At 38.4% G+C, this 23,712-nt stretch overlaps 1 protein-coding gene across 1 annotated transcript in view; it reads right to left on the bottom strand.

Moving 5' to 3' along the window:
- The window catches only part of IGSF10 (immunoglobulin superfamily member 10), a 91,362-nt gene that overhangs the window by 6,032 nt on the left and 61,618 nt on the right, over positions 1-23,712 (bottom strand). The window contains exons 3-4 of the mRNA XM_029940032.1: positions 15,804-16,194; positions 420-4,775 (exon numbers count right to left, since the gene is read on the bottom strand). Of these exons, the coding sequence (XP_029795892.1) occupies positions 420-4,775; positions 15,804-16,194 (4,747 nt within the window). The remainder of the gene's footprint in view (positions 1-419; positions 4,776-15,803; positions 16,195-23,712) is intronic.

Here is a 23,712-nt window from a genome sequence, read left to right as displayed (position 1 = left end):
ACTTCAAGGGGAAGTCTCAAGAGGAAAGCTTTGGGAGGAGCTGTTAAGCTACTGAAAACGAATATACTGAAAATTAAAATTAGGCCACTTAGTGTTAAGATTGACAAAATTGTTCCTGGAAGTTTTCTTTTTCCATAATTTTAATTTAAAAGTCATATGGTTCAACATAATGAAAAAGAGGAAGCTCCCTTTCAAATCATACTTTTGTATCTGCTTTCAAAACATTTCAAATAATATTCTTATGAGCCCTCTAATGAGCAAAAAGCTGTATGCAGCAAATGTTTAATGAGGATATTAATCATTTCTGTATCTTCGAGAGATTTGAACTGGTGTTCTTTGTATGTGTAACCCTGAAATAGAACATCTCTTCCTTGTTTTATGACTAAAGAAACAACGTGTAAAGAAACAGTTTTAAATACCTGATGACACTCTGGTCCAGTGGATAGTGGGTGGGGGGTTTCCAACAGCCTCACAAGGGAGAAAGGCATCTGAGTTAGCCGGAACAGTGAAACTTGCTGCTTTTCCCCCAACTATTCTGGGCCTTTCAAATATATTCCTAGACAAAGAATCAAAGGGAAGGAGTTCAGAAGTTGTTAGTTTTTGAACTGGTGTCTTATCAAAGCCATTTTTCTTTGCCGTCTTCTGAATATCCCAATTTGAAGCATGAGTGGTGTCCTCTGGCAAGCCTGGAGTGGGCATAATATCCACTACTAACTTTTTGCCTTTTTCAGCAATTTCTGGGTCTGACTTGTGCCAGAAATGGTTTTCTGGCCAAGGAAAGGAAGTCAGTTTAGAAGTTTGTGGTTTAACTGTTAGTGCTGCTGGCTTGGAAGTAGGGTGAAATAGATTGGAGTAGATAAAGTGGGTGGTTTCAATTGTGACCTTGGCATTTAGGCCATCTTTGGGAGATGTTGCAACCTCTGTTACTAATTGCTGAGGATTAGCATTGTGCCTAGAGTGTTCATGTGGCTTGACCATTGTATTTGTCATCATCCTAAAACCAGGAGCTGCCGTGTTGTCTGTGACTGTACTTTGACTACTCAAGGGCTGGGAGGTGGGAATTGGCATTGGAGCAGCACTACTCAGGAACTGTGGTATGGTTGCGTGTCTAGTGATTGTGTTCCTAGTTGTGTTTTGGTATGGTTTGCTGGACAAAGTGATTTCAGAAACAATTCTGCTCTTCAAAGTCTGAGTACTTTCTTGGGATAGTTCTTCAAGTACATCTGTCAAAGTAAGCATTCTTGGATGAAGACCAGTTGTGCTTGAAATTTCTTTTGTGTTTTCCAGTGGAGAATGAGTGAAAGCAAAGACACTGGGCTTGGTTGAAGGTTCAGCTGCAGTTAGATCAGGAGATGTAGTAGTGGATGCAGTGAGGCCAGAGCTCTGACTGAGAGAGTAGTGTGGGTCCTTCCTGTTGTTTTGAGGCTCCTTTTCTCTTTGTATTTTTTGTGTCCTGGGTCTGGCTATTTGGGTTTTACTGTTAGTGATTGATGCAGAGTCAGTAGGAGAAATTGTCAGCCTGGCTGTCTGCACTGATGTAAAATTGTTACTTGATTTTTTGTTTGAGATATTAGGAGGTGTAGGATAAATTAATGGAAAGGAGGGAAGCTTCTTCATTGTTGGAAGACTTAAAGGACTGTGTGTTTCAGTGGTATTTTGGTGATTTGTAACTGATGGTATAGATGGAATTTGGATCACATTTGCTGAGAGTTTTGTGAAATGGAAAGGAAAAACATTATCTGTGGGTAAAGCAGGAGATATTTTAGGAAGAACTGTGACTGTGCTTTTTGGTGAATTAAATTGATGCTGATTCTTTAACCTTTCTTTTTGGACATGGTTATTTACAAAGATCTGATGCCAGGGAATTTTCCTTCTTAAAAATCTTGTTATGGCTGTAGTAGTAGACATAGATGGCTTGGTGGTGGGAACTGGGAGTGGTGAAATAATCATTGAATCTCTTTTAACTTCAATGTTATTAGACACACTCGGGTAACCATTACTTGTTATATGAGGTTTTTCCAAAGATAAGGATTTGGGGCCATGAGTCATAACTGGCCCAATAGGAGTCACTTGGATACTTTCAGCACTGAAATATTTTATTGTGGGTGTTGTTTTCTCAATATCTACATTTGGTTTGTTCTCAAATGATGATGATGGATTGTGGATTAGAGTTGTAGACTCTTCTCCTGTGACTTTGGTAATTTCAGCTTTGGTGAGCATGATGGGGGAAGAACTTGGAAAGGACAATGTGGTTGCAGTAGTGGTGAGCCTTTCTCTGGGAGAACAGGATGGGCACACCACATCAGGCTCTGTGGCTGAAAATGCAGTGGTGCTCTCTTCAGAAGCACCTCTGAGTGTTGGTCTCACAAAGCCATATCTATGCTGTCGAAGAACTGGTGTTCTATATGGACTGATAATTCGACCCCTGCCCCAAATTTTCCTCCGTCTTCCAAAGCGCTTGGATGTTAGTGGGACGTTAGTGGTAATATTTCTTGGAATCTGTAACTGAGAATGAGTATCAGTGTATGTGCCTGAAGGTAGCTCTGAGGTGCTCAATTTTTGAGTATTTTGTGGATAGAAATGATTGCTCCTAGGTTCACTGACTCCTGTTCCAGATGTCAGATGACTGTTCGTGCCATTTACTGACCCTAACAATGTATCAACTTTGCTGTTAGTACTACTCAGCATTTTGATATTGACATCTTTGGTCATAGCCCCCACTGCTGTGGGGAGTGCACTTGGTAAATGCTCTTTTTTCTTCCCACTGTTGTCAGCTTCCTGAAATTGTGTTGCTTCAGGTGATAGAAGAAAGAGAGTGGATAAATGTTTCGTGGTTGAGCTTTGCATTTTGCTTGATGTGGTTGGGTTTATATTCTTTGACATGGCTGTAGTTTTAATAGTAGGAAATAGGTTGAAATCTCTTGGTTTTTCAGGTGGTACTATTTGTGGACCCACAATTGGAGAGACTTCAGTGCCAGCAGTTAGATTTGTCACGGGACTATCACGTATTTTTCTGGAATCTGCAGTCACTGTCCTCTCCAGAACACTAGGAGCCTGAGTTACCAGGACTATAAATTCCTCATCCGGAGGGAGCATGCCTGAAGAGTCTACCTCTTCACCAGGTTTTTTCAGGAATTGAGTGACCACTGGAGGTGGCCTTGCCGTCATATTCTCTTGCTTCTCTGGCATAGTATTCTTTTTAGCTTTCTCCAAAAGCGCTGCCCAGTGTCGTGGGTCAATTCTCCGAGAAGAGGGAGAGAAGGACCTCCTATGCTCTTTAAAACGTCGATTTTGTGACTCTCCTCTCTGCCGGTGTATTAACTCACGATAGCTGTGTTTTTTACCTGGGCTCAAGACTTCCTTTCCAGTTTCAGCTCCCATTGGGGCAGATGTAGGGACTTCCACAGCTGGTGGGTCCTTAAGATGAGCAATGGGATTGGGCTCATCAAGTCCAGATCCATCTGTTTCTACATTATGCTCCAGTGGCCTTGGCCCTTTTGTTCTGACTGAAACTCGGTTAATCAAAAAGTCGACCCCTGATGGGTTGGCTGCCACACAACAATAATGACCCTGGTGTTTTTGGGTGACCTGTAATATTCTTAGTGTGCCATTATTAAGAATTTGCTTGTCTCCTGAGGACTCATAGAGCACAGTGTGTCCTGGAAGAACCCAGCTAACAGAGGCATCTGGAATACCAGAAGAATGGCATGGAAGGTCAAGTGTTTCACCCATGAAAACTGTATAATGAGCCCCATTTTCATGATAGGTCTCTATGTAGGGCTCCACCACTGTAATTCTATACGTGAGAATATCTGCATCATCATAATTAGTGCTTATGCAGTGGTATATGCCTGTATCAAAACTATCAGCCATCTGGAGTTCTAGTTTTCCACTTTTGTCTATGAGGATTCTTCCATCCTCACTAACATAAGGGGCTCTCACTTTACTCCCATCAGCCAAAAGCCACTCCAAATGTGGCGTGGGGTCCGCTTGGCCTGGGCAGTCGAGGTCAATGGTCCCACCAACCAAAACAGTGCGTTCCAGCCTAGTATTGTTATCTCTCAAAATCATGGTCCATTTGTGTTTCACTGGCCTTCTTTCTGCCCTTGGTAAAGTGACTTGAACCTCACTGGAGTACTGGACGTGCAACGTACTGAGTGTGGTGGCAGTTCTATTTAGTTGCAAGGAAATTTGGTTTTGCATTAACCATGGGGGATCTGCCTTGAGAGCAGCCTCTATGTCAGTAAAGGTGTCTTCAGGTGTAGGAGCCGCCTGTTGATATTTGTAGCAGCGTTGTGGTGTTTCAGTGAGCACGTGGCTCCTCTCTAGAATCAGAGGAGAATCACTGTACAAAGCCAGAACTTGCCATACTGGCTGAATGTGATTGTAATCTAGGTTACACACCAAAAATGTTGAAAATGATGTATTTAGCATGATAGAGTCATTTTCTTCCGTGAATACAACAGATGATGTCTTTGAGGGTTTTTGGATGCTGCAGACCATGTTCGCTTCATTTCCAAACTGGTCTGTCATATTCAAAGTGATGGAGCCAAAAGGTGCCATGAAATCTTGGGGAGAGATGGGCACAGGATTGCTGTCTTCCAGAATACTCAGGTTCCTTAATTTCAGGGATGAGTCAATGGTTGGCTTGACACACAGGAAAGCTGCAGATGGGACCATAGCCAAGGGCTTGCCTCTAGAGGTCCTGGGGTTCATGCAAAGTGGACATTGCTGAGGACTGGAGGGACTTCTGTCTTTTTTGCATTTTATTTTATCTAGGAAAAATGACAATTGAGTTATTGCCAGCTTTGGCCTCTTTAAAATGTTCAAATTTTAATGCATAAAGAAATTGCTTTTGCTAAAATTGAACAATTTGGAAATTTTAGTGTTTGATAGGAAGTTTTCTACTTTTTTGTCTTTGGGTTGATTTCTAAAAATGATAGGGTCTGTTTACCCTTCCACAATATTATATCTATAGTCATAAGGATTTTCATCTGTCTTGTTGATTGCTTTATTTCATATGCCTAGAGAGTTCCTGATACATATTTGGTACTCAGAAAATATTACCTAAAAATAATTTTCTTAACCTAGGGAAACAAATAACATGCTTATATTTTTCCCTTTCTACTAACAGAAGTTCAGTTCTGTTTCCTCATTCTGATGTTTTAAGAGTCAGAAAACTTCAATGTCCTTTAAAAGATAACCTGTTTATCTGATGTTGTACTACACATTTGAAGAAGAGTTAATACCTATTCTTCTCAAACTATTCCAAAATATACATGAGGGAGGAGAGCTTCCAAACAATTCTATGAGGTGAGCATTACCCTGATACCAAAACCAGACACCACAAAACGAGAAAGAAACAAGCCAACATCCTTAATGGAATATACATGTAAAAATTTTCAACAAAACATTAGCCATTCTGACTAGGTGTGAAGTGGTATCTCATTGTGGTTTTTATTTGTTTTAACATATTGTTAAATGCAGTTTGCTAACATTAGTAACTCAGGCAACAACAGATGTTGACGAGGATGCAGAGCAAGGGGAACTCTTTTGCACTGCTGGTGGGAATGCAAGCTGGTGCAGCCGCTCTGGAAAACAATGAAGCTTCCTCAAAAAATTAAAAATAGAACTATCCTATGAGCCATCAATTGTAGTACTAGGTATTTATCCAAAGGATACAAAAATGCTGATTTAAGGGGGCAAATGCACCCCAATGTTTATAACAGCACTGTCAGCCATAGCCAAATTATGGAAAGAATCCAAATGTCTATTTGACTGATGAAGAAGATGTGGTGTGTGGGTGTGGGAATATTACTTGGCCATCAAAAACAATGAAATCTTGCTATTTGCAACAACGTGGATGGAACTAGAATGTATTATGCTAAGCAAAATAAGTCGGTCAGAGAGAGACAAATACCATGTGCTTTCACTCCTATGGGGAATTTAAGAAACAAAACAGATGAACATAGAGGAAGGAAAGGAAAAGTAAGATCAAACAGGGAGACAAACCATAAGAGACTCTTGAATATAGAGAACTGAGGGTTGCTGGAGGGGATTTGAATGGGGGGATGTGCTAAATGTGTGATGGACAGACATTAAGGAGGGCACTTGTTGGGATGAGCACTGGGTGTTATATGTAAGTGATGAACCACTAAATTATATTTCCGAAACCATTATTCCATTATATGTTAACTAACTTGGATTTAAATAAGATTTTTAAAAAACCAACAAAAACAAACCCAAAAAACCAATACATTAAAAGGACCGTTCACCATGACCAAATCGGATTTATACTGGGGACACAAGGATGATTCAATATTCACAACTCACCCTGTGTGATAAACTACATCAGCAAAAGAAAAATTAAAATTATATGATCATCTCAATAGATAAATAGAAAACATTTGACAAAATTACCTGTTCATGATTAAAAACTATCAACAAAGTGGGTGTAGAGGAAACCTACCGCAACAGATCAAAGGCCAAAAAGGACCCACAGCTAACATCATCCTTAATGATGAAAAACTGCAAACTCTTCCTCTCAGACCAGGAACAAGACAAGGATGTCTTCTTTCACCGCTCTTATTCAACACAGTACTCTTTGGAATCCCACGTGCAGCAGTCAGACAAGATAAAGTAATAAAAGGCATCCAGATTGATGTGGAAAAACAAAATCTGTCACTGTCTGCAGATGACATGACACTCTATGTAAGCTAATCTTAAAGAGTAGACCCAAAAACTATGCAAACTGATGAAATCAATGAAGTCACAGGACACAAAACTAACCTACAGAAGTTGATTCAATTTCTACAAACTAATAACAAAGTAGCAGAAAGACAAATTAAGAAACCAATCTCACTTGTAATTGGCCTGCAAATAATACAATACCTAGGATAAACTTAACCAAGTAGGTAAAAGACCTGTACTCTGAAAACTGTAAAACACTGATATAAGAAACTGAAGGCAACATAAACAAATATAAAGATATTCTGTCCTCATGGATTGGAACAATTAATATTAAAGTGTCTGTATTAACCAAAGCAGTCTACAGATTCAATATAATCCCTATCAAAATACCCACATTTTGCACAAAACTAGAACTTCTACTATAATATGTAGTGCACCACCAAGACCCCAAATAGCCAAAGCAATATTGAGAAAGATGAACAAACGACACTTGCCAAAAAGTGTTGGCAAGGATGTGGAGAAAAGGAACCCTCATGCTTGCTGGGGGTGGGAATGTAAACTGTTATTTCCAAACTGGGGAAAACAGTATGGCTGTTCCTCAGAAGATTAAAAAGAATTACCGTATGACCCAACAATCCCACTGTTGGGTATCTACCGAAAGAATAAAAAATACCTATTCACAAAACTACATACACCCCTATGCTTATTGCCACATTATGTACAATAGCCAAGATTTGGAAGAAACCTGAGTGTCTATCAGTAGAGGAATGAATAAGGAAGATGTGATGTTTATATATCTATATTATATATCTATATATAATATAGATATATCTATATATAGATATAGATATATAATGGAATATTAGCCACCAAAAGGAGGATGAGACTGTGCCATTTGTGCATGAACGGACTCCAAACCCTTCCGTTTGTACTTCAGTACAACAGGTGATGCTGCATATATTTGGCTTAGCAACTTCAGTACAGGTGATGCTACATACATTTGGCTCAGCAACTTCACTAAATTTTACAATCGAAACCTATGCAGAGGAAGTAGCTGGCAAGCCTGAAAACCTCTGAGCATTTGTAAGAGGCTCTTCTCAGTCACCCGCTTAGCAACCAGGTAGGACCCTTAACCTACTTCTCAGTAGCCTGGGTTCAAACCCCTCTATAGCAAAAAAACACATCAGACTTCTGGCTTAATTCAACCTGATCACAGAATTATGCTTACTATTGCTAGCACCTGGGCCAGAGTTAGTAGGCCCTGGACATGAGGTATTTTACTTCACATATAGAGCTTATCCTGTCACTTCATTTTCTTGACCACACTAAGTTTCAGTTCACACAGAAATGCTTTCCATTCCTCAACCCTGTTGTACCTTAGTAGACTCTGGCATATGCTGTTCCTTCTGCTTCCCCATACCTGTTGTCTGACATGCCCTCTTCCATCCATGTCAAACTACTTACATCCTTCAGGACCCAGCCACAAAACCACTTTTGGGTGGGCTTCCTACTTTTTTTTTTCTTGTACCTTCCACTTCTTCTATCCCACTCCTCATCCACCCACTATTCGAATGAATGTGTCTAGTTGTCTGCCTTCCCACAAGACTGTAAGCTCCATACTTGTTTTTCTCTATGTCCCCAGCCCTGGCCAATGGATGCTCAGGAAAGACTGGAGGGAAGGATGAAAGCAGGCAGGCTGGCCCAATTCTGAGGTCATACTTGTAAATTAGAATGCGTCTTAAAAATGAAAGTGTTTTATGGTAGTAACTGATCTGCTGGCAGTCTTGATTCAGCTACCACAATCACACACTGAACCGTGTCTTAGCTATTTATATTGTTTGCTCTTTAATTGAGTTACAAGCACAGTTGGTACTACATATATTAAGTTTGTCATTTAAAATGTTTGTATCAAGATTACACTGTGCTTTTGGGTCACCTGGGAGGCTCAGCTGGCTGAGTGTCCAACTCTTGATTTCAGCTCAGGTCATGATACCAGGGTCATGGGATCCAGCCCCGTGTTTAAGATTTTCTGTCTGTCTCCTCCTCCCCTCTCTCCTGCTCACTCACCCTCTTTCTAAAATTAAAAAAGAAAGACACAGACAGAAAGAAAGAAAGAAAAAAGAGAAGCCCAACTTAAAAAAATTACACTATGCATTGACACTAAAACAAGACATTATTAGGTAGGTAGGAAGGCCCAAAAACAGAGGAGCTGGACATAAATTTGACTTTTGTAAAACAAATGTTTACCGAAGATATAGCCACAAGTCATTATTTCATAAAGCAGCAAGACAAAAAGCTTTGTGGAACCTAAGAAGGGAAGACACCCACAACTAGATAAAGCGTGTTACACTGGACTGAGATCTGTGCAAAACGATAGTCTATCACGTGCTAAGTAAAGCAACTAAAGACATGGAAACTGTCAGATCTCAGAATAGACGAAAAAATGCCAAAGCACAAGCTGATGGGACTAATTCATAAACCTTACAGGATTTTCACCAATGCAGCTCAGTCAAAAGAAGAACACTTTATTTAGAGAGGACTGAAAGATGTTAGCCCTAATGGGTTTGGCTAAGTATATATGTATGTGTGTATACACATATTCAATTTGGGGTTATATTAAGATCATAGGTCAGTAGTGCACTCGTTTGTATTCACCACTAAAATGGCTAATTAATCGAAGCTCAGTTTAACAAAAATTGAGTGCTTATTATGTTCTAGGCACATTCTAGGGGCTAGGGATAAATAAATCAGACATAGAAAGGTAAAAGACAGTTCATACTAATAAATATAATAAAATGTTTTCCATTCAGGAATGGAGTTGTGGACAAAGTGGTGAGATGATCACAGTTGGTCCTTGAACTACACAGATCTGAACTGAGTGGATCCACTTATACATGCGTTTTTTCAGTAAATTTACTAGAAAAATTTTGGAGATTTGTGATCATTTGAAAAACTTAACCGATAAACCACATAGTCTAGAAACATCGAAAAAGTTTTTTAAGTATGTAATGAGTGCACAAAATATGCACAAATCTATTATAAAAAGTTAAAATGTATCAAAACTTACGCACACACTTTAAGACCATATATAGCACCATTTACAATTGAGAGAAATGTAAACAAACAAAGGTACAGTATTAAATCATAACTGCATACAATTAACTGTAGCCACTTCCTATTGCTGTTGGAGTGAGCTCAAGTGTTGTAAGAATCCTTTTTAAAATGCTGTGATGCTAATCATCTCTGTGATGCAGTTCATCTCTCTAGTAAATTGCATACTCTCTCTAGTAAATTGCAGTAAAAAGTGATTTCTCATGGTTCTCATCTACTTTTCATCATCTCCAGTATAATACTATAAACCCTGAATAATACCAATGGACCCATACAAGATGCCACTAGTGATCCTGGAAGTGCTCCCAAGAAGCAGAGAAAAGTTATGACATTACAAGAAAAAGTGCTTTGATACAAGGTTTGCAACTCTGGATCCAGCATAAGGACGTTTGAGAGAAAAAAAAAAAAAATTCCTGAAGCTGTCACTGCAGCTACACCAGAAGGCATGAGATCCTTGCACTTTTGCAAAACGCCTTTTTATCTTGTGTGTGGAAAATGCAGCTTTTATGTGGGTGTAGGATTGTTATCAGAAAGGCATATCTGTAGACTCATTTATGATTCATGGAAAAGAAAAGTCATTATATGAAACTTGAAGGAGAAGGAGCTATATCTCAAGAACTTAGTGCCAGCAAAGGGTGGTTTAATAATTTTAGAAAGATTTGGCTTAAAATAGATCAAGATAGCAGGAGAAGCAGTTTCTATCATTCAAGAGGGAGCAGATGAGTTTCCAGGCAGCATCACCGAAATCATTGCAGAGAATGGATATCTGCCTGAACAGGTTTTTAATGTAGATAAACGTGCCCTATTCTGGGGGGAAAATGCCACAAAGGACATTAGTAAGGAAAAGGACTTAAGGCAGGAAGGGATAGGCTAATTTTACTGTTTTGGGCAAATGTGGTTGGGTTCTTGATCAGGACTGCCCTTATCTGGAGCCTTGAAGGGAAATGACAACACCTGCCAATCTTTTGATTATACTGTAAGAAGGCCTGGATGATGAGAATACTTTATTTCTAAATTGTTCCCATTGATTCTGTCTTCTTGAAATCAGAGAGTGCCATGCCAGTATGGAACTGCTTTGTAAAAGTTATGTTGATGTTGGACAATGCCCCTAGCCACTCACAACCCTGTGAGTTCAATACCAATGGCATTAAAGTGGCTTACTTGCCCTAAATACATTTTTAATTCATCCTCTAATTCAGGGAGTCACAAGGACCACTAAGGCTCATTATACACAGTATTCTATGGAAAGGATTATTAATTCTATGGAAGAGAACCCTGAGAGAATATCATAAAAATCTAGAAGGATTATGCCATTGAAGATGCCATTGTTGTTACAGGAAAAGCCATGGAAGCGATCACATCTGAAACAGCAAACTCCTGCTGGAGAAAACCATGTCCAGATGATATATAGGACTTCAGAGGCTTTTCCACAGAGCCAACCAAGGAAATCTTTAGAAAGACTACAGATACAGCAAAAAAAAAGGGGGGGGGGCAAGGCTTGGGAGAGCAGACAGAGGGGATGGTGGAGAAGAGATTCAAGATACACATTTTAGACAAATTCAAAAGCTGAAAGACACCATACCAGAGGAATTAACACAACAGGACTTGATAGAGATTAATGCTTCCAAATCAGTGTGGAATGATGAAGACTACAGAAATAGCAGTGGCAGAAAATAAATTGACATTAGACCATGTGGCAGAAGGATTCCTGTTAATTCAAGACTGGTTTTGACTTCCTTTATGACATGGACCTTTCTGTGATATTTACACTGAAACTAAGGCAATGGATGGAAGAAAGATTGGAACTGTATGGAAATATTTTTATAAAAATAAAAAAGTCCAAAATTACAGTGTATTACTGGAAAGCTACCCTGAGTGTACCTCCCCCCCCTCCCCTTCCACCTCCTCCATAGCAAGGCCAGTGCCGCCTCTTTGTCCTTTATTCAGTGTGAAGATGATGAAGACTCAGAATAAATAGTAATTATCATGCTGTAACGTTAATAAGCTCATGTGTTGTGCATGTGTGTTTGAAAACGCAGTAACTACACAGTAAGAACTGTATGTGGTGTTTTTACATCATTACTGCCTCAGTCTTCATTATGTAGAACATCATATGCAAGACTTGTGTGGAAGTAGCATCTTCTTACATAGCCATACAGTCCTTACCATACTGCACGCCTCGCTCTTGTAATTGTAGAAACTGCATTATCAACCTATTATTAGAGGTAAGTGGGGTTTTTAAAAAATATATAATGTTTCCAACATTGTATTATGAATAGGACTAATGCCATAAAATTTTTATAATGATTCATTTATTAGTGTAGAGGGCAGGCTACCATTAAGCAATTGCATCAATTATAGTAGACTACCAGAAAGCAGTCATAGTGCTGTTTCATTATCAATGCATGAACACAAAACATGAGTTTCTTTTTGACGTATTTTCCTTTTTAATGTCTGTTTATAATAACTACAGTGTTTTGTATCCTGTAAGATGGCATAGGTATTAATTTATGTTGCAAACAGACGATGTAAATTTATAGTATTAGCATTAGTACCATAAATGTATTTTCCTTATGATTTGCTCAGAAACCTTTTCTTTTCTCTAGCTTTATAAGGATACAGTAAGAGATGCATATAGTGTACAAAATATGAGATAATTGACCATTTGTGTTATCAGTAAAACTTTCGGTCAACAGTATGCAATTAGTAGTTAAGTTTTAGGAAATTCAAAAGTTATACATGGATTTTCAACTGGGCTGGGGGGTCCATGCCCCTAACCCCCATATTCAAATACAGGTGGGGTGAGTGGAGCAGCACCATGCTTCCAGAAGGACAGCACAGAGCAGAGTTTGCAGGTTAGCTAGGAGCCCATCAGGCAGAAAAGGAAGGGAGGTGCTCCAGACAGGAAAGCAGCAGGGATGAGGTACTAAAACAGTGTAGATTATATCTGGGATTGGAGAGGGGCTGAGGGTTAGAAAGGAAGGAAATGAGGTTGAGGCTAGGCTAGGCATTACTGGGCTAATGAGCTGAGGTTTTGTTCTAAAGGCCAAGATCAGCAAATTTCTTTATGTAAAGGATCAGATAGGAAAGGTTTTAGGTTTGTGAACTATAGGTTTCTAACACTCTATTACATAGAGTAATGGATTTAGGAGTAGAATAGACTTTCAGAAGAATGAAGTTAGACCACTTTCTTACATCATACACAAAAATAAACTCAAAATAGATGAAAAATAGATGTAAGACAAGAAACCATCAAAATCCTAGAGGAGAACACAGGCAGCACCTCTCTGACCTCGGCCATAACAACTTTTTGCTTGACATGTCTCCAGAGGCAATGGAAACAAAAGCAAAAATGAACTACTGGGACCTCATCAAAATAAAAAAGCTTCTGCACAGTGAAGGAAACAAGTAAAGAAAAAACAGCCTGCAAAATGTGGAAAGATATCTGCAAAGGACATACCTGATAAAGGGTTAGTATCCAAAATCTATAAAGAACTTAGCAAACTCAACATCCAAAAAACAAATAATCCAGTGAAGAAATAGGCAGGAGACATGCACCCTTCTCCAAAGATGACATGCAGATGACTAACAGACACATGAAAAAATGATCAACATCATCAGGGACACAAATCAAAATCACAAGGAGATACCCCTCACCCTGTCAGAGCGGCTAAAATTGACTCAGGAAATAACAGATGTTGGGGAGAAAAAAGAACCTCCTTGCACTATTGGTGGGATGCAAACTGGTACAGCCACTATGGAAAGACATTGTGGAGATTCCTCAAAAAATTAAAAATAGAACTTACCCTATGACCAATGCACTACTAGGTATTTATCCGAAGGATACAGAAATGCTGATTTGAGGGGGAACATGCACCCCAATGTTTATAGCAGTGCTATCACCAATAGCCAAATTATGGAAAGAGCCCACATGCCCATTGACTGATGAATGGATAAAGAAGATGTGTTGTATGAGTATGTATATGTATGTATATATCCATCATGGAATATTACTTGGCCATCAAAAACAATGAAATCTTGCCATTTGCAACAATGGATGAAACTAGAATGTATTGTGCTAAGTGAAATAAGTCAGCGAAAGACAAATATATTATTTTGCTCACATATGGAGTTTAAGAAACAAAACAGATGAATATGGGATAAATGGGTGATGGTCATTAAGGTGGGCACTTGCGATGAGCCTTGGGTATTATATGTAAGTGATAAATTCATGTACATGTTAGAGAAAAGGTTTTGGCTTTTGAGTTTCTACTTCCTATCTGTGTGAGCTGGGTGGGTGGCAGTGAAAATGATAAGCTGTCTATTTATTGAGTGCTTGCTTTATGCTATACATTGTGCTAAGCACTTTGTATTATTTTAATTCTTTCCAATTATTCTTATCTCTATATTAAAGCTGAGAAAATTGAGACATAAATGGTCTAAATGACTAGCCCCAAACACCCATATTTTCTAAGCCTCAGTTTCCAAGTCTGTAAATTAAGCATTATTGGGAGGAATAAAATACAAAGCATCTAGCACAATGTCAACCACAAACTCAGTACCTGTTAACTTCCTGTTAGTTCTTCTTTTCCTTTTAATGTATCTTATGCCCCATTCTAATTTCCTTCCTTTGTAATCAAGGCAGAAGTAATTTTCTACTGATTCTGAGATCCTACAGAACTAAATTGTCAATGAAAGTATTTTGCTGTTTTTCATTCATAGTCTAAGCTGTCTTTTTATATATTTAGCATATTTACCTAAAAGATTTGCTCATGGAGAACAAAGGCATTATCTATTGGCCTAACATTATTCACAATGTCCAACTAATGTTTTTGGATTTACTTTTTAACTAATTAACTGATCACATACACCCACATTACAGCAGCACCATCAAACATTTTCCACCTATCTCAGTTTTCTCACCTTGACCCCTTCCTAGAAACCTACTCAGTCACCTCTCCTACGACTTCACAGAGGAGGAAAAGCCAGGAAATAAGAGCTTCCTTTGTCTTTTCTACCAGACTCAGGAATTCCCTTGCCTCTGTGCCCATCTAGTTCTCTTTTTTCCTACTCTTAAGGAAAATCCTGCCTCCTATGTCTGGATCTCTGACCCTCCTGTCTTCTAGGGAACTTGTTCAGTGGATGATCTGTCTATTCTGGTGTTGTCACCTTCCACCTCGAACGTACTCAACTCTGTCTCATGCTTGAAGACTCCTGTGTGATTGCACATTTCCATCTGGTTGCCATCTCCCTCCCTCCTCTCAGGTCCAACTTCTCCAAAGACTCATCCTTGCCTTCCACCTATCCCTTTGCACATAGCAATTTGGCCCCCATTACTCTTTCCAAAGTGACCAACCACCCCTTTGATGCTAAAATCAATGGGCTCCTCTCAGTCATTATCCTAAAATACTTAATTATTAGATTTCAACAGTGTATTTAGTCATTTGCCCATTTCCCCCACAAGAATGCAAGCTTCTTGAAGAAACCATTTATTTTTAGATCCAAATATTCTTTCTGACCTCTTGTTCATAGGAGATTTACAATAAATACTTGTTGACTGACTAGAGCTTGCCCTTTTCATGGCAAATTTTACTTTCCCCATCAAAGCACATTGCACACTCTGCTTATCTGTAACCCATCAGAGGCATGGTTAGAACAGAGAGTGCTGTTGATATTTCCATCACAGAGCACAGAACCTTGAATAGAGCTTTAAAAAAATGCATAGTGACTACGTGAGTCAAAGGAAGAGAAGGGTTTTATGGCTCATAGTAAGTAAGGAAGAGTAACACACACAAACATTCCTTATTTCCTAATTTTGTCAGAAGTGATGACCAGTTGACCTGAAACAATGCCCAATTCATCAAAGATAATGCATTACCACTAAGTTATTATTTAGTATTTATTTTTTCTCCAGCTACATTAAGTTAACCTCCCTGCTTACTGATAAAAACCTCCAGGCAGGTTTCCTCTAATTAGGATAAAGAAATAAATAGCATATATACCTGGTTTTTCCTGTATCCAGTCAGACAACCATTTTAAATGGCAATCACAGGTCCATGGGTTCCCGTGAAGATAAAGGCTTTCCAAATCAGGCATATAGGAAATCATCTCTTGAGGGAGCGAGCTCAGGAAGTTATCAGACAAGTACAGGTATTTAATGAAAGATGTTTTAAATATCTGAAGGTATTGCAAAGAGACAAATGTATCTGGATGGAGTTTAGTGAGGTGATTTCCTTCCAAGTGCACCAGTCGGAGAAAGGTGAGTCCATAAAAAACCTCTGGGTTTATAAACTCAATATTGTTGTGGTCCATATGCAACCGTGTCAAGCTCCTGAGGCCATAAAAAGTATCTTTCTGAAGTTTTCGAATTTTGTTATAGCTCATTTTTAAGACCTAAGAATTAAAAAAAAAAAAACACAGTTTGTCAGAGGAATTTTTGCAAAAGGGAAAAGTATATCAATAATAAAATATGTTGAGAATTAATCCAATGCAACATGTGTATCTTGTTTGAATCCTCATTCAAATTCATTGAAAATTAAATATGTGAATATCCGGGAAATAAGAATGAAACTCATGAAAATGTGATAATATTAAGGAGTTATTGCTAATATGTAAAGATAGTATAATTATATTGTGGTTTTTTAAAAAAGATTCCTTAACTTGGAGATTAATCTGTAAGTACTTCAGTATATGACATAAGATATCTTGGATTTCTTTCAAAACAATGCAGTAAAGGGGCACCTGGGGGGCTCAGTCGGTTGAGCGTCCGACTTCGGCTCAGGTCATGATCTCACAGTCTATGGGTTTGAGCCCCACATCAGGCTCTGTGCTGACAGCTCAGAGCCTGGAGCCTGCTCAGATTCTGTGTCTCCCTCTCTCTGCCCCTCCCCTGCTCACTCTTTGCTCTGTCTCTCAAAATAAAATAAAGACATTAAAAAAATTAAAAAAAAACACCCAATGCAATAAAGTAAAAAAGTAATGGGTAGAAGTACAGGTGAAACAAGATCTGTTTTGTTGATAACTACTGAAACTGGGTGATGATATGTTGGGATTTATCATTACTATTCTTTTTACTTTTGTATGTGATTTAAATTTTCCTTAATAAGTTTTTTAAATTATCTTGATATTTCAAGTAGATTGATAAGTTCTTGAGCCCACATTCTCCATGAGAAAGCAATATATATATATGAAATTTATCATTTACATTTATAACAGTTCTATTGATATAATTCACAGTGCATAAATTCACCTTTTTAAAGTGTACCTCAAGTGATTTTTTAATATATTAACAGCTGTGCAACCATCTCCACTAAATTTGCAAAGTTTCCATAACCCCAACATCAAAACTGATGCCACTGGCACTCATTCCCTCCTCTGCCTAGCCTTAGAAAAACCACTACTTTACTGTGTTTCTATGGATTTGAATTTTCTAGATATTTAATGTAAATGGAGTCATACAATATGTGGCCTTTCGTGTCTTGATATTTTTCAATTTGTCTAATCATTTCAAGAATTATCCCTATTGTAGAATTACCAGCCCTTCATTCCTTTTTAGTGCAGAACAATATTTTATGTATACATGTAACCTATTTTGCTAATTCACTTATCAGTGGTGGATATTTGGGGTATGTTCCAGTTTTTACGTTATTATGGGGAATATTATTTTAATAGAGCAGAGTCTTTACCAAGAGCATGGGGATATTCGCCAAGTTCTTCTCAACTTTTTAGTTGAACTTACACTTTCTCCCAAAAAGACAAAGAAATGCTAGCATTTTTTTCCTGATTTAGCATAAAATGTCACCTCTGTTGAAGAGTGCTTTTCTGGAATGCCAAGTTTCCTAATCAACAACAACAAATTAAACTGACAACATAGAAAAGATTCAACCTAAATATTACCTGGGAGTATGATCTCAACTCCATGTTTTTCAGTATTTGTTGAAAAGCCAGTGAAGGGAATAAGTATGTATGGAAATTCCATGAAAGGGATGTATTCCAACTAATTTTCTGAAGCCCTATATTCCAAATAATGCCTTATTGAGCCAAATCAATGGAATCACATGCCCAGACTGAATTCTATTGCATTATACAGCCCTGATATGATGTCAGAGTGCCTTATGAACGTTGACAACTCGTCTTTTATAAAGATATTACTTTATTTTATTATGCTGAATCTGGTTTATGAAGAGCTTTGTAATAGAAATCAGATGAAACAGAAATCCTTCAGGATGAAGATGGTAGAATAGGAAGATTTTGAGTTTACCTTCTTCCATGGAAAAGCCAAAACTACAACTAAGAAAAACTATCTGAACAAATTGAAGACTTGCAGAAAAGATTATATACAATTAAGGATAAAAAAAACAAAGCCACACCATGATAGATAAGAGGGGCAGAAATACGGTTTAGTTAAGTCGCACAACCCGGGGGGCGGTATCACAACCGTAGAGTCCCTCCCTGAAGAAACAAAGGTTTAGGCCCCACATTGAATGGGACTCCCAAGCCAAGGGAACCTGCATGAGGCAGGCAAGTCCCTAAACTGTCTGGCTTTGAAAACCAGTGGGGTTTAGGTCTGTGGGGCAGTAGGAAACTGAGACTCTGCTCTTAAAAAGTATGAGTGTAATCTAACTTGCTCCAAATCCCAGGGTAGAGGCAGTAGTGTGAGAAGTGCCTGGGTTACACGTAAAGGAGATTAATTTTAAAGCATGTGCCAGAGGTGCAGGGACCTGCTTTAACATTCTTTGGGAACACACGTGGTGGTAGGCACCATTTCTTTTAAATTCCCTTCAGTCTCACTGGCCCAGTTCTGATGAGAGCAATTTCTTCCCAAGCGACAGTCACAACCAGACCTCACTGCCGGTCACATTCGAGGCCTGCACCCCCAAACAGTGCATACAAGCCACAGCAGGAGAGTACACACAACCCAGAGGGGATACCCCAGGTGCCCCTTAGTTGGATGAATCACAGGGGTTTGTGCTAGTACACCCCACAAGACTCCTACATAAAGCCGCTCACTCCTTCAAGACTGGGTAATGCAACTGATCTACCTAATACATAGAAACAGACAAAATGAAGATACAGAAGAACATGTTCCACATGAAAGAGCAGGACAAAACATCTGGAAAAGCCTAAGGGAAAAAATAAGCAATCTACTTGAAAAATAATTCAAAATCATGACCATAAAGATGCTCATCAAATTCAGAAGACTAAATCAACACAGTGAGGGTCTCAACCATGAGATAGAAAATATAAAAAGGAACCAATCAGAGCTGAAGAATAACTGAAATAAAAAATATATACTAGAGGGAATTGGCAGCAGATGATACAGAGGAATGAATCAGTGATGTGGGAGACAGTAGTGGAAATCACTCAATTGGAACAGCAAAAAAAAAATTAAAAACGAAATATAGTTTAAGGGATCTCTGGGACAACATCAGGCATACTAACATTTCCATTATAGAAGTCACAGAAGGAGGAGAGACAAAAAGGAATGGAAAACCTATTTGAAGTAATAATGACTGAAAACTTGCTAACCTAATAAAACAGACATCTATGTCTAGGAGGCAGGGATTCCTAAAGAAGATGAACCCAAAAAAGACCCAGACCAATACATATAATCAAATTATCAATGGTTAAAGAGAGAATTTTAAAAGCAGCAAGAGGAAAACAATTCGTTACATACAAGGAAACCCCCATACAACTATCACAACTGATTGTTTGCTGAAAATTTACAGCCCAAAAGAAAGTGACACAATATATTCAAAGTGCTGGGGAAAAAAAAAAAAAAAAGCAAAATGCTGAAACAAAAATCACAAGCAAGGATTCTCTACCCAGCAAGTTTATCACTCAGAATTGAAGAGACAGGTGTTCCTCAGACAACCTAAAGCTAAAGGAATTCATCAACAATAAACCAGTCTTACAGGAAATGTTGAGTTAATTTATGTGGAAAAGGAAAGGTAGTAATTATAAAACAAAATTGTGAAAGAAATAATCTCACTAATAAAAGTAAACATATTAAAGGTAGTGGATTGACCACCTACATAGCTAGTATGAAGGTTAAAATACAAAATAGTAAATTCATCTAGACTTATGATTATTAGCCAGCATATACACAAAATAATAACATAAAATAGGACATCAAAATATGAAACATTTGGCAAGGTGGTAAAAATGTAATGCTTTTAGAACACCCTTGAACATAAGTGATCCTCAACTGAAATAGGCTACGACATATATAAAATAATATATATGAGCCTTATGGTAGCCATACACCAAATACCTTTAATAGTTTCACAACAAATAAAAACAAACGACATAAATATAACCCTAAGAAAAGTTGCCAAATTATAAGGGAAGAAATTTTAAGAAACAGAACTATTTAAAAAAATCAGAAAACCAACAAAATGACAATAAGTATATGTCTATGAATAATTATTTTTACTAATGTATAATGTGCAATGTTACATTAGTTTCAGGTGTACAATACATGAATTCAAGAATTTCATACATTGTTCACCATAAGAAGTATAGTCACCATAGTATATATAGTATTATTACAATATTGACTATATTTCTCTGCCCTAATTTCCTCTTCATAGCTTACTTATTTTGTAACTGGATGTTTGTATCACTTCATCTTTTTTAATCTATTTTATCATTTCCCTACATACATATCCTCTGGTAAATGCCAGTTCTCTGTATTTAAGAGTTTGCTTTTCTTTTTTTTCTTCATTTTGTTTTTAGGATTCTATATATAAGTGAAATCATAAGGTATTTGTCTTTTTCTGATACTTCACTTAGCACCTTACCCTCTAGGTCCATCTGTTTTACTGCAAATAGCAAGATCGTGCTCCTTTCTATGACTGAGTAATATTCCACTGTATTTATATATACCCTATCTTTATTCATTTGTTTGTTGATGGATACCTGGGTTGCTTCCAAATCTTGGCTATTTTAAATAATGCTAAAGTAAAATATGTCTGTCGTTGAGGAACTTCCACACTGTTTTCCACAGTGGCTGTACCAATTAACATTCTCACTAACAGTGCATGAGGGTTCGCTTTTCTGCACATACTTGTCAATACTCATTATTTCTTGTCATTTTATTCTAGACATTCTGAAAGGTGTGAGGTGATATCTCATTGTGGTTTTGATTTGCATTTTCCTGATGACTGGTTATGTTGTGCATGTTGCATTTGGCCATTTGTATGTATTTTGGGGGGAAAATGCTTATTCTGGTCATCTGCTTTCTTTTAATGTCTATTTATTTATTTTGAGAGAGAGAGAATACAAGCATGAGTGAGATACAGGGAGAGGGAGAATCTGAAGCAGGCCCTGTGCTGCTCCATCTCATAAATTGTGAGATCATGACCTTAGACCCGATGCTTAACTGACTGAGCCACACAGGCACCTCTACGTTTTTAAGCTGAATAATTTCTGGTTTTGAGTTGTAGAAGTTTTTTGTATACTTTGAATTTTAACCTCTGATCAAATATATCATTTGCAAATATCTTCTCCCATTAGATTGTCTTTTGTTGATTGTTTCCTACACCATTTTTATTTTGGTGTAGTTCCAACAGTTTATTTTTGCTTCTTGTTTCCCTTGCCCAAAGAGCAATATCTAGAAAAATGTTGTTATGGCCAACATCAAAGAGATACTGCCTATGTTTTCTTCTGAAATTTATGGTTTTACACCTCATATTTAGGTCAGATCTTTAATCCATTTGAATTTATCTGTGTGTGGTGTTAGAAAATGGTTCAGTTGTATTGTTTTGCATGTAGCTGTCCTATTTTGCCGGCACCATTTATTGAAGAGACTGTCTTTTCCCCATTGTATATTCTTGCCTCCTTTGTCATTGATTAGTTGACCATTTAAGTATGGGTTTATTTCTGGGCTCACTATGCTGGTCTATTGATTTGTGTCCATTTTTGTGCCAGTACCATCCTGTTTTGATTAGTATAGCTATGTAGCATAGCTTAAACTGAGAATTGTGATATCTCCAGTTTTACTATTTTTCCAAATTGCTTCTTTGGCAATTTGGGGGTCTTTTGTGGTTCCATACAGATTATTAGAGGATATGTCCTAGTTCTGTGAAAAATGCGCTGATATTTAGACAGAGACTACACTGAACCTGTAGATGGCTTTGAGTATTACTAACATTTTTAAAAAAAATAAGTTTATTTATTTACTATAAGAGAGCAAGCACAAGCAGAGGCGGAACAGATAGGGAGGGAAAGAATCCCAAGCAGGCTCCACGCTGTCAGTGCAGAGCCTGATGCGGGGTGTGAACTCAGGAGCCATGAGATCATGACCTGAGCCAAAACCAAGAGTTGGACAGCCAACTGACTGAACAACCCAGGTGTCCCCAGTGTTATAAACATTTAATGATATCTTGATAGCTTCCAAATCACGAGCATGGAATAGTTTCCCATTTGTTTTCATCACCTTCAATTTCTTTCATCAGTATTTTACATCAATGGATAGAACATCAGCGTTTTAGTTTTCAGATTATAGGTCTCTTGCCTTCTTGGTTAAGTTTATTCCTAGGGATTTTATTCTCTGGTGCCATTGTAAATGGGATGGTTTTTAAAATTTATATTTTAAATTTACTTTGTTACTAGTGTACAGAAATGCAACAGATTTCTGTATATTAATTTTGTATCTTGCAACTTTGCTAAATCATCAACCCTAATGTTTTGTGTGTGTATGTGTGTGGAGTCTTGAAGATGTCCTACATATAGTGTCATATCCTTTGCATATAGTGAGAGTTTTACTTCTTTATCAAGCTAGATTCCTTTTCTTTGCTGCAGCTAGGACTTCTGAGGAGTACTATGGTGAATAAAAGTGCGATGCCTGTGCTTGTTTCTATGTATTAGGGATGCCAGGTATGTCTCCTATTCTTGTGTAGAAGTGGTGCACTGCCCCTGGTCACCAGAGCCAGGCACTCCAGGGGTATTTTCTGTGTGAGCTATGTACACTCTACGGTTTTGGGCTGAACCACATTTACCTTTAGCTAAACAGGTGACCTATTTTGTGGGCTTAATAGGCAAGATTTGATCCTTGTGCTGCTGAGGGGCCTCAGGCCACCAGGTTATTCTAGGTTGATGGGGTCAGCAGTCAAGGTTGCTGTCTGCAGTTAGCCTGTCTGCATGGCCTACAGAAGCTTTCATTGGTCAGACTGTGTGACTGTAGTCACTATGTGCTGCAACTGTGATTGCACTAGCTGGTAGGGCATCTCCCTTAACAGTCAAAAGGTTCACAGCCCCTGGAAATGCAGGCATGCTGGCATATGTTTATCTTCCCCTTTCCCCAGGGCAACAGTCCCTCTGGAGTAGCAGTGGTTCCTGATGGGGCAGGAGCTGTGCGGGAGGGATGCCTGCCAAGATGGGCAATTTGAATGGGGTGGGTCATGCAGCGCTAGCAAAGTAGGTGAAGAGTATTAGTGCTGGTTCCTAGAACTGTCAGGCTCTCTAGCGTGGGGCAAGGAAGACAAATGGATCTGGCCAGCTTTTTGTTCCTAGAAGTCTCCTGAGGATCTCTGCTCCTCCAAGGCACATTCTTAGATTAAATTACAGTAAATAAATCTCCACACATACCTCAGGTGCTTTTCTAACTGCTGCTTCTGTGCTCAATTCCTGGGCCAGGTTATTTATTATGCTGGTTCTCTATGGGCAGGGATTCAAATTCCTACCACCCTCCAGGTTTGCCAGAAGCAAGTCCTTCTGATTTTAAAAGATCCTTAAGTCCTAATGGGTTTCGAAGCTAGTTGTTATGGGGATTCATCTTCACAGTGTACTTCCTCAGTACTTGGAGTGCATGGTGTGGAGTTTTGCCTTCTCACTTCTCTGTGCTTGTGGTATTCCTCCCAAGTGTGGTAAGTCTTGCCTGGGGTTTCATTCCCAACCACATCGCTGCCC

The sequence above is a fragment of the Suricata suricatta genome, chromosome 5, assembly GCF_006229205.1.
Source record: "Suricata suricatta isolate VVHF042 chromosome 5, meerkat_22Aug2017_6uvM2_HiC, whole genome shotgun sequence".
Lineage (NCBI taxonomy): Eukaryota > Metazoa > Chordata > Mammalia > Carnivora > Herpestidae > Suricata > Suricata suricatta.
Note: the sequence above shows the minus strand (reverse complement) of the source record. Positions and strands in the feature narration are given on the sequence as shown.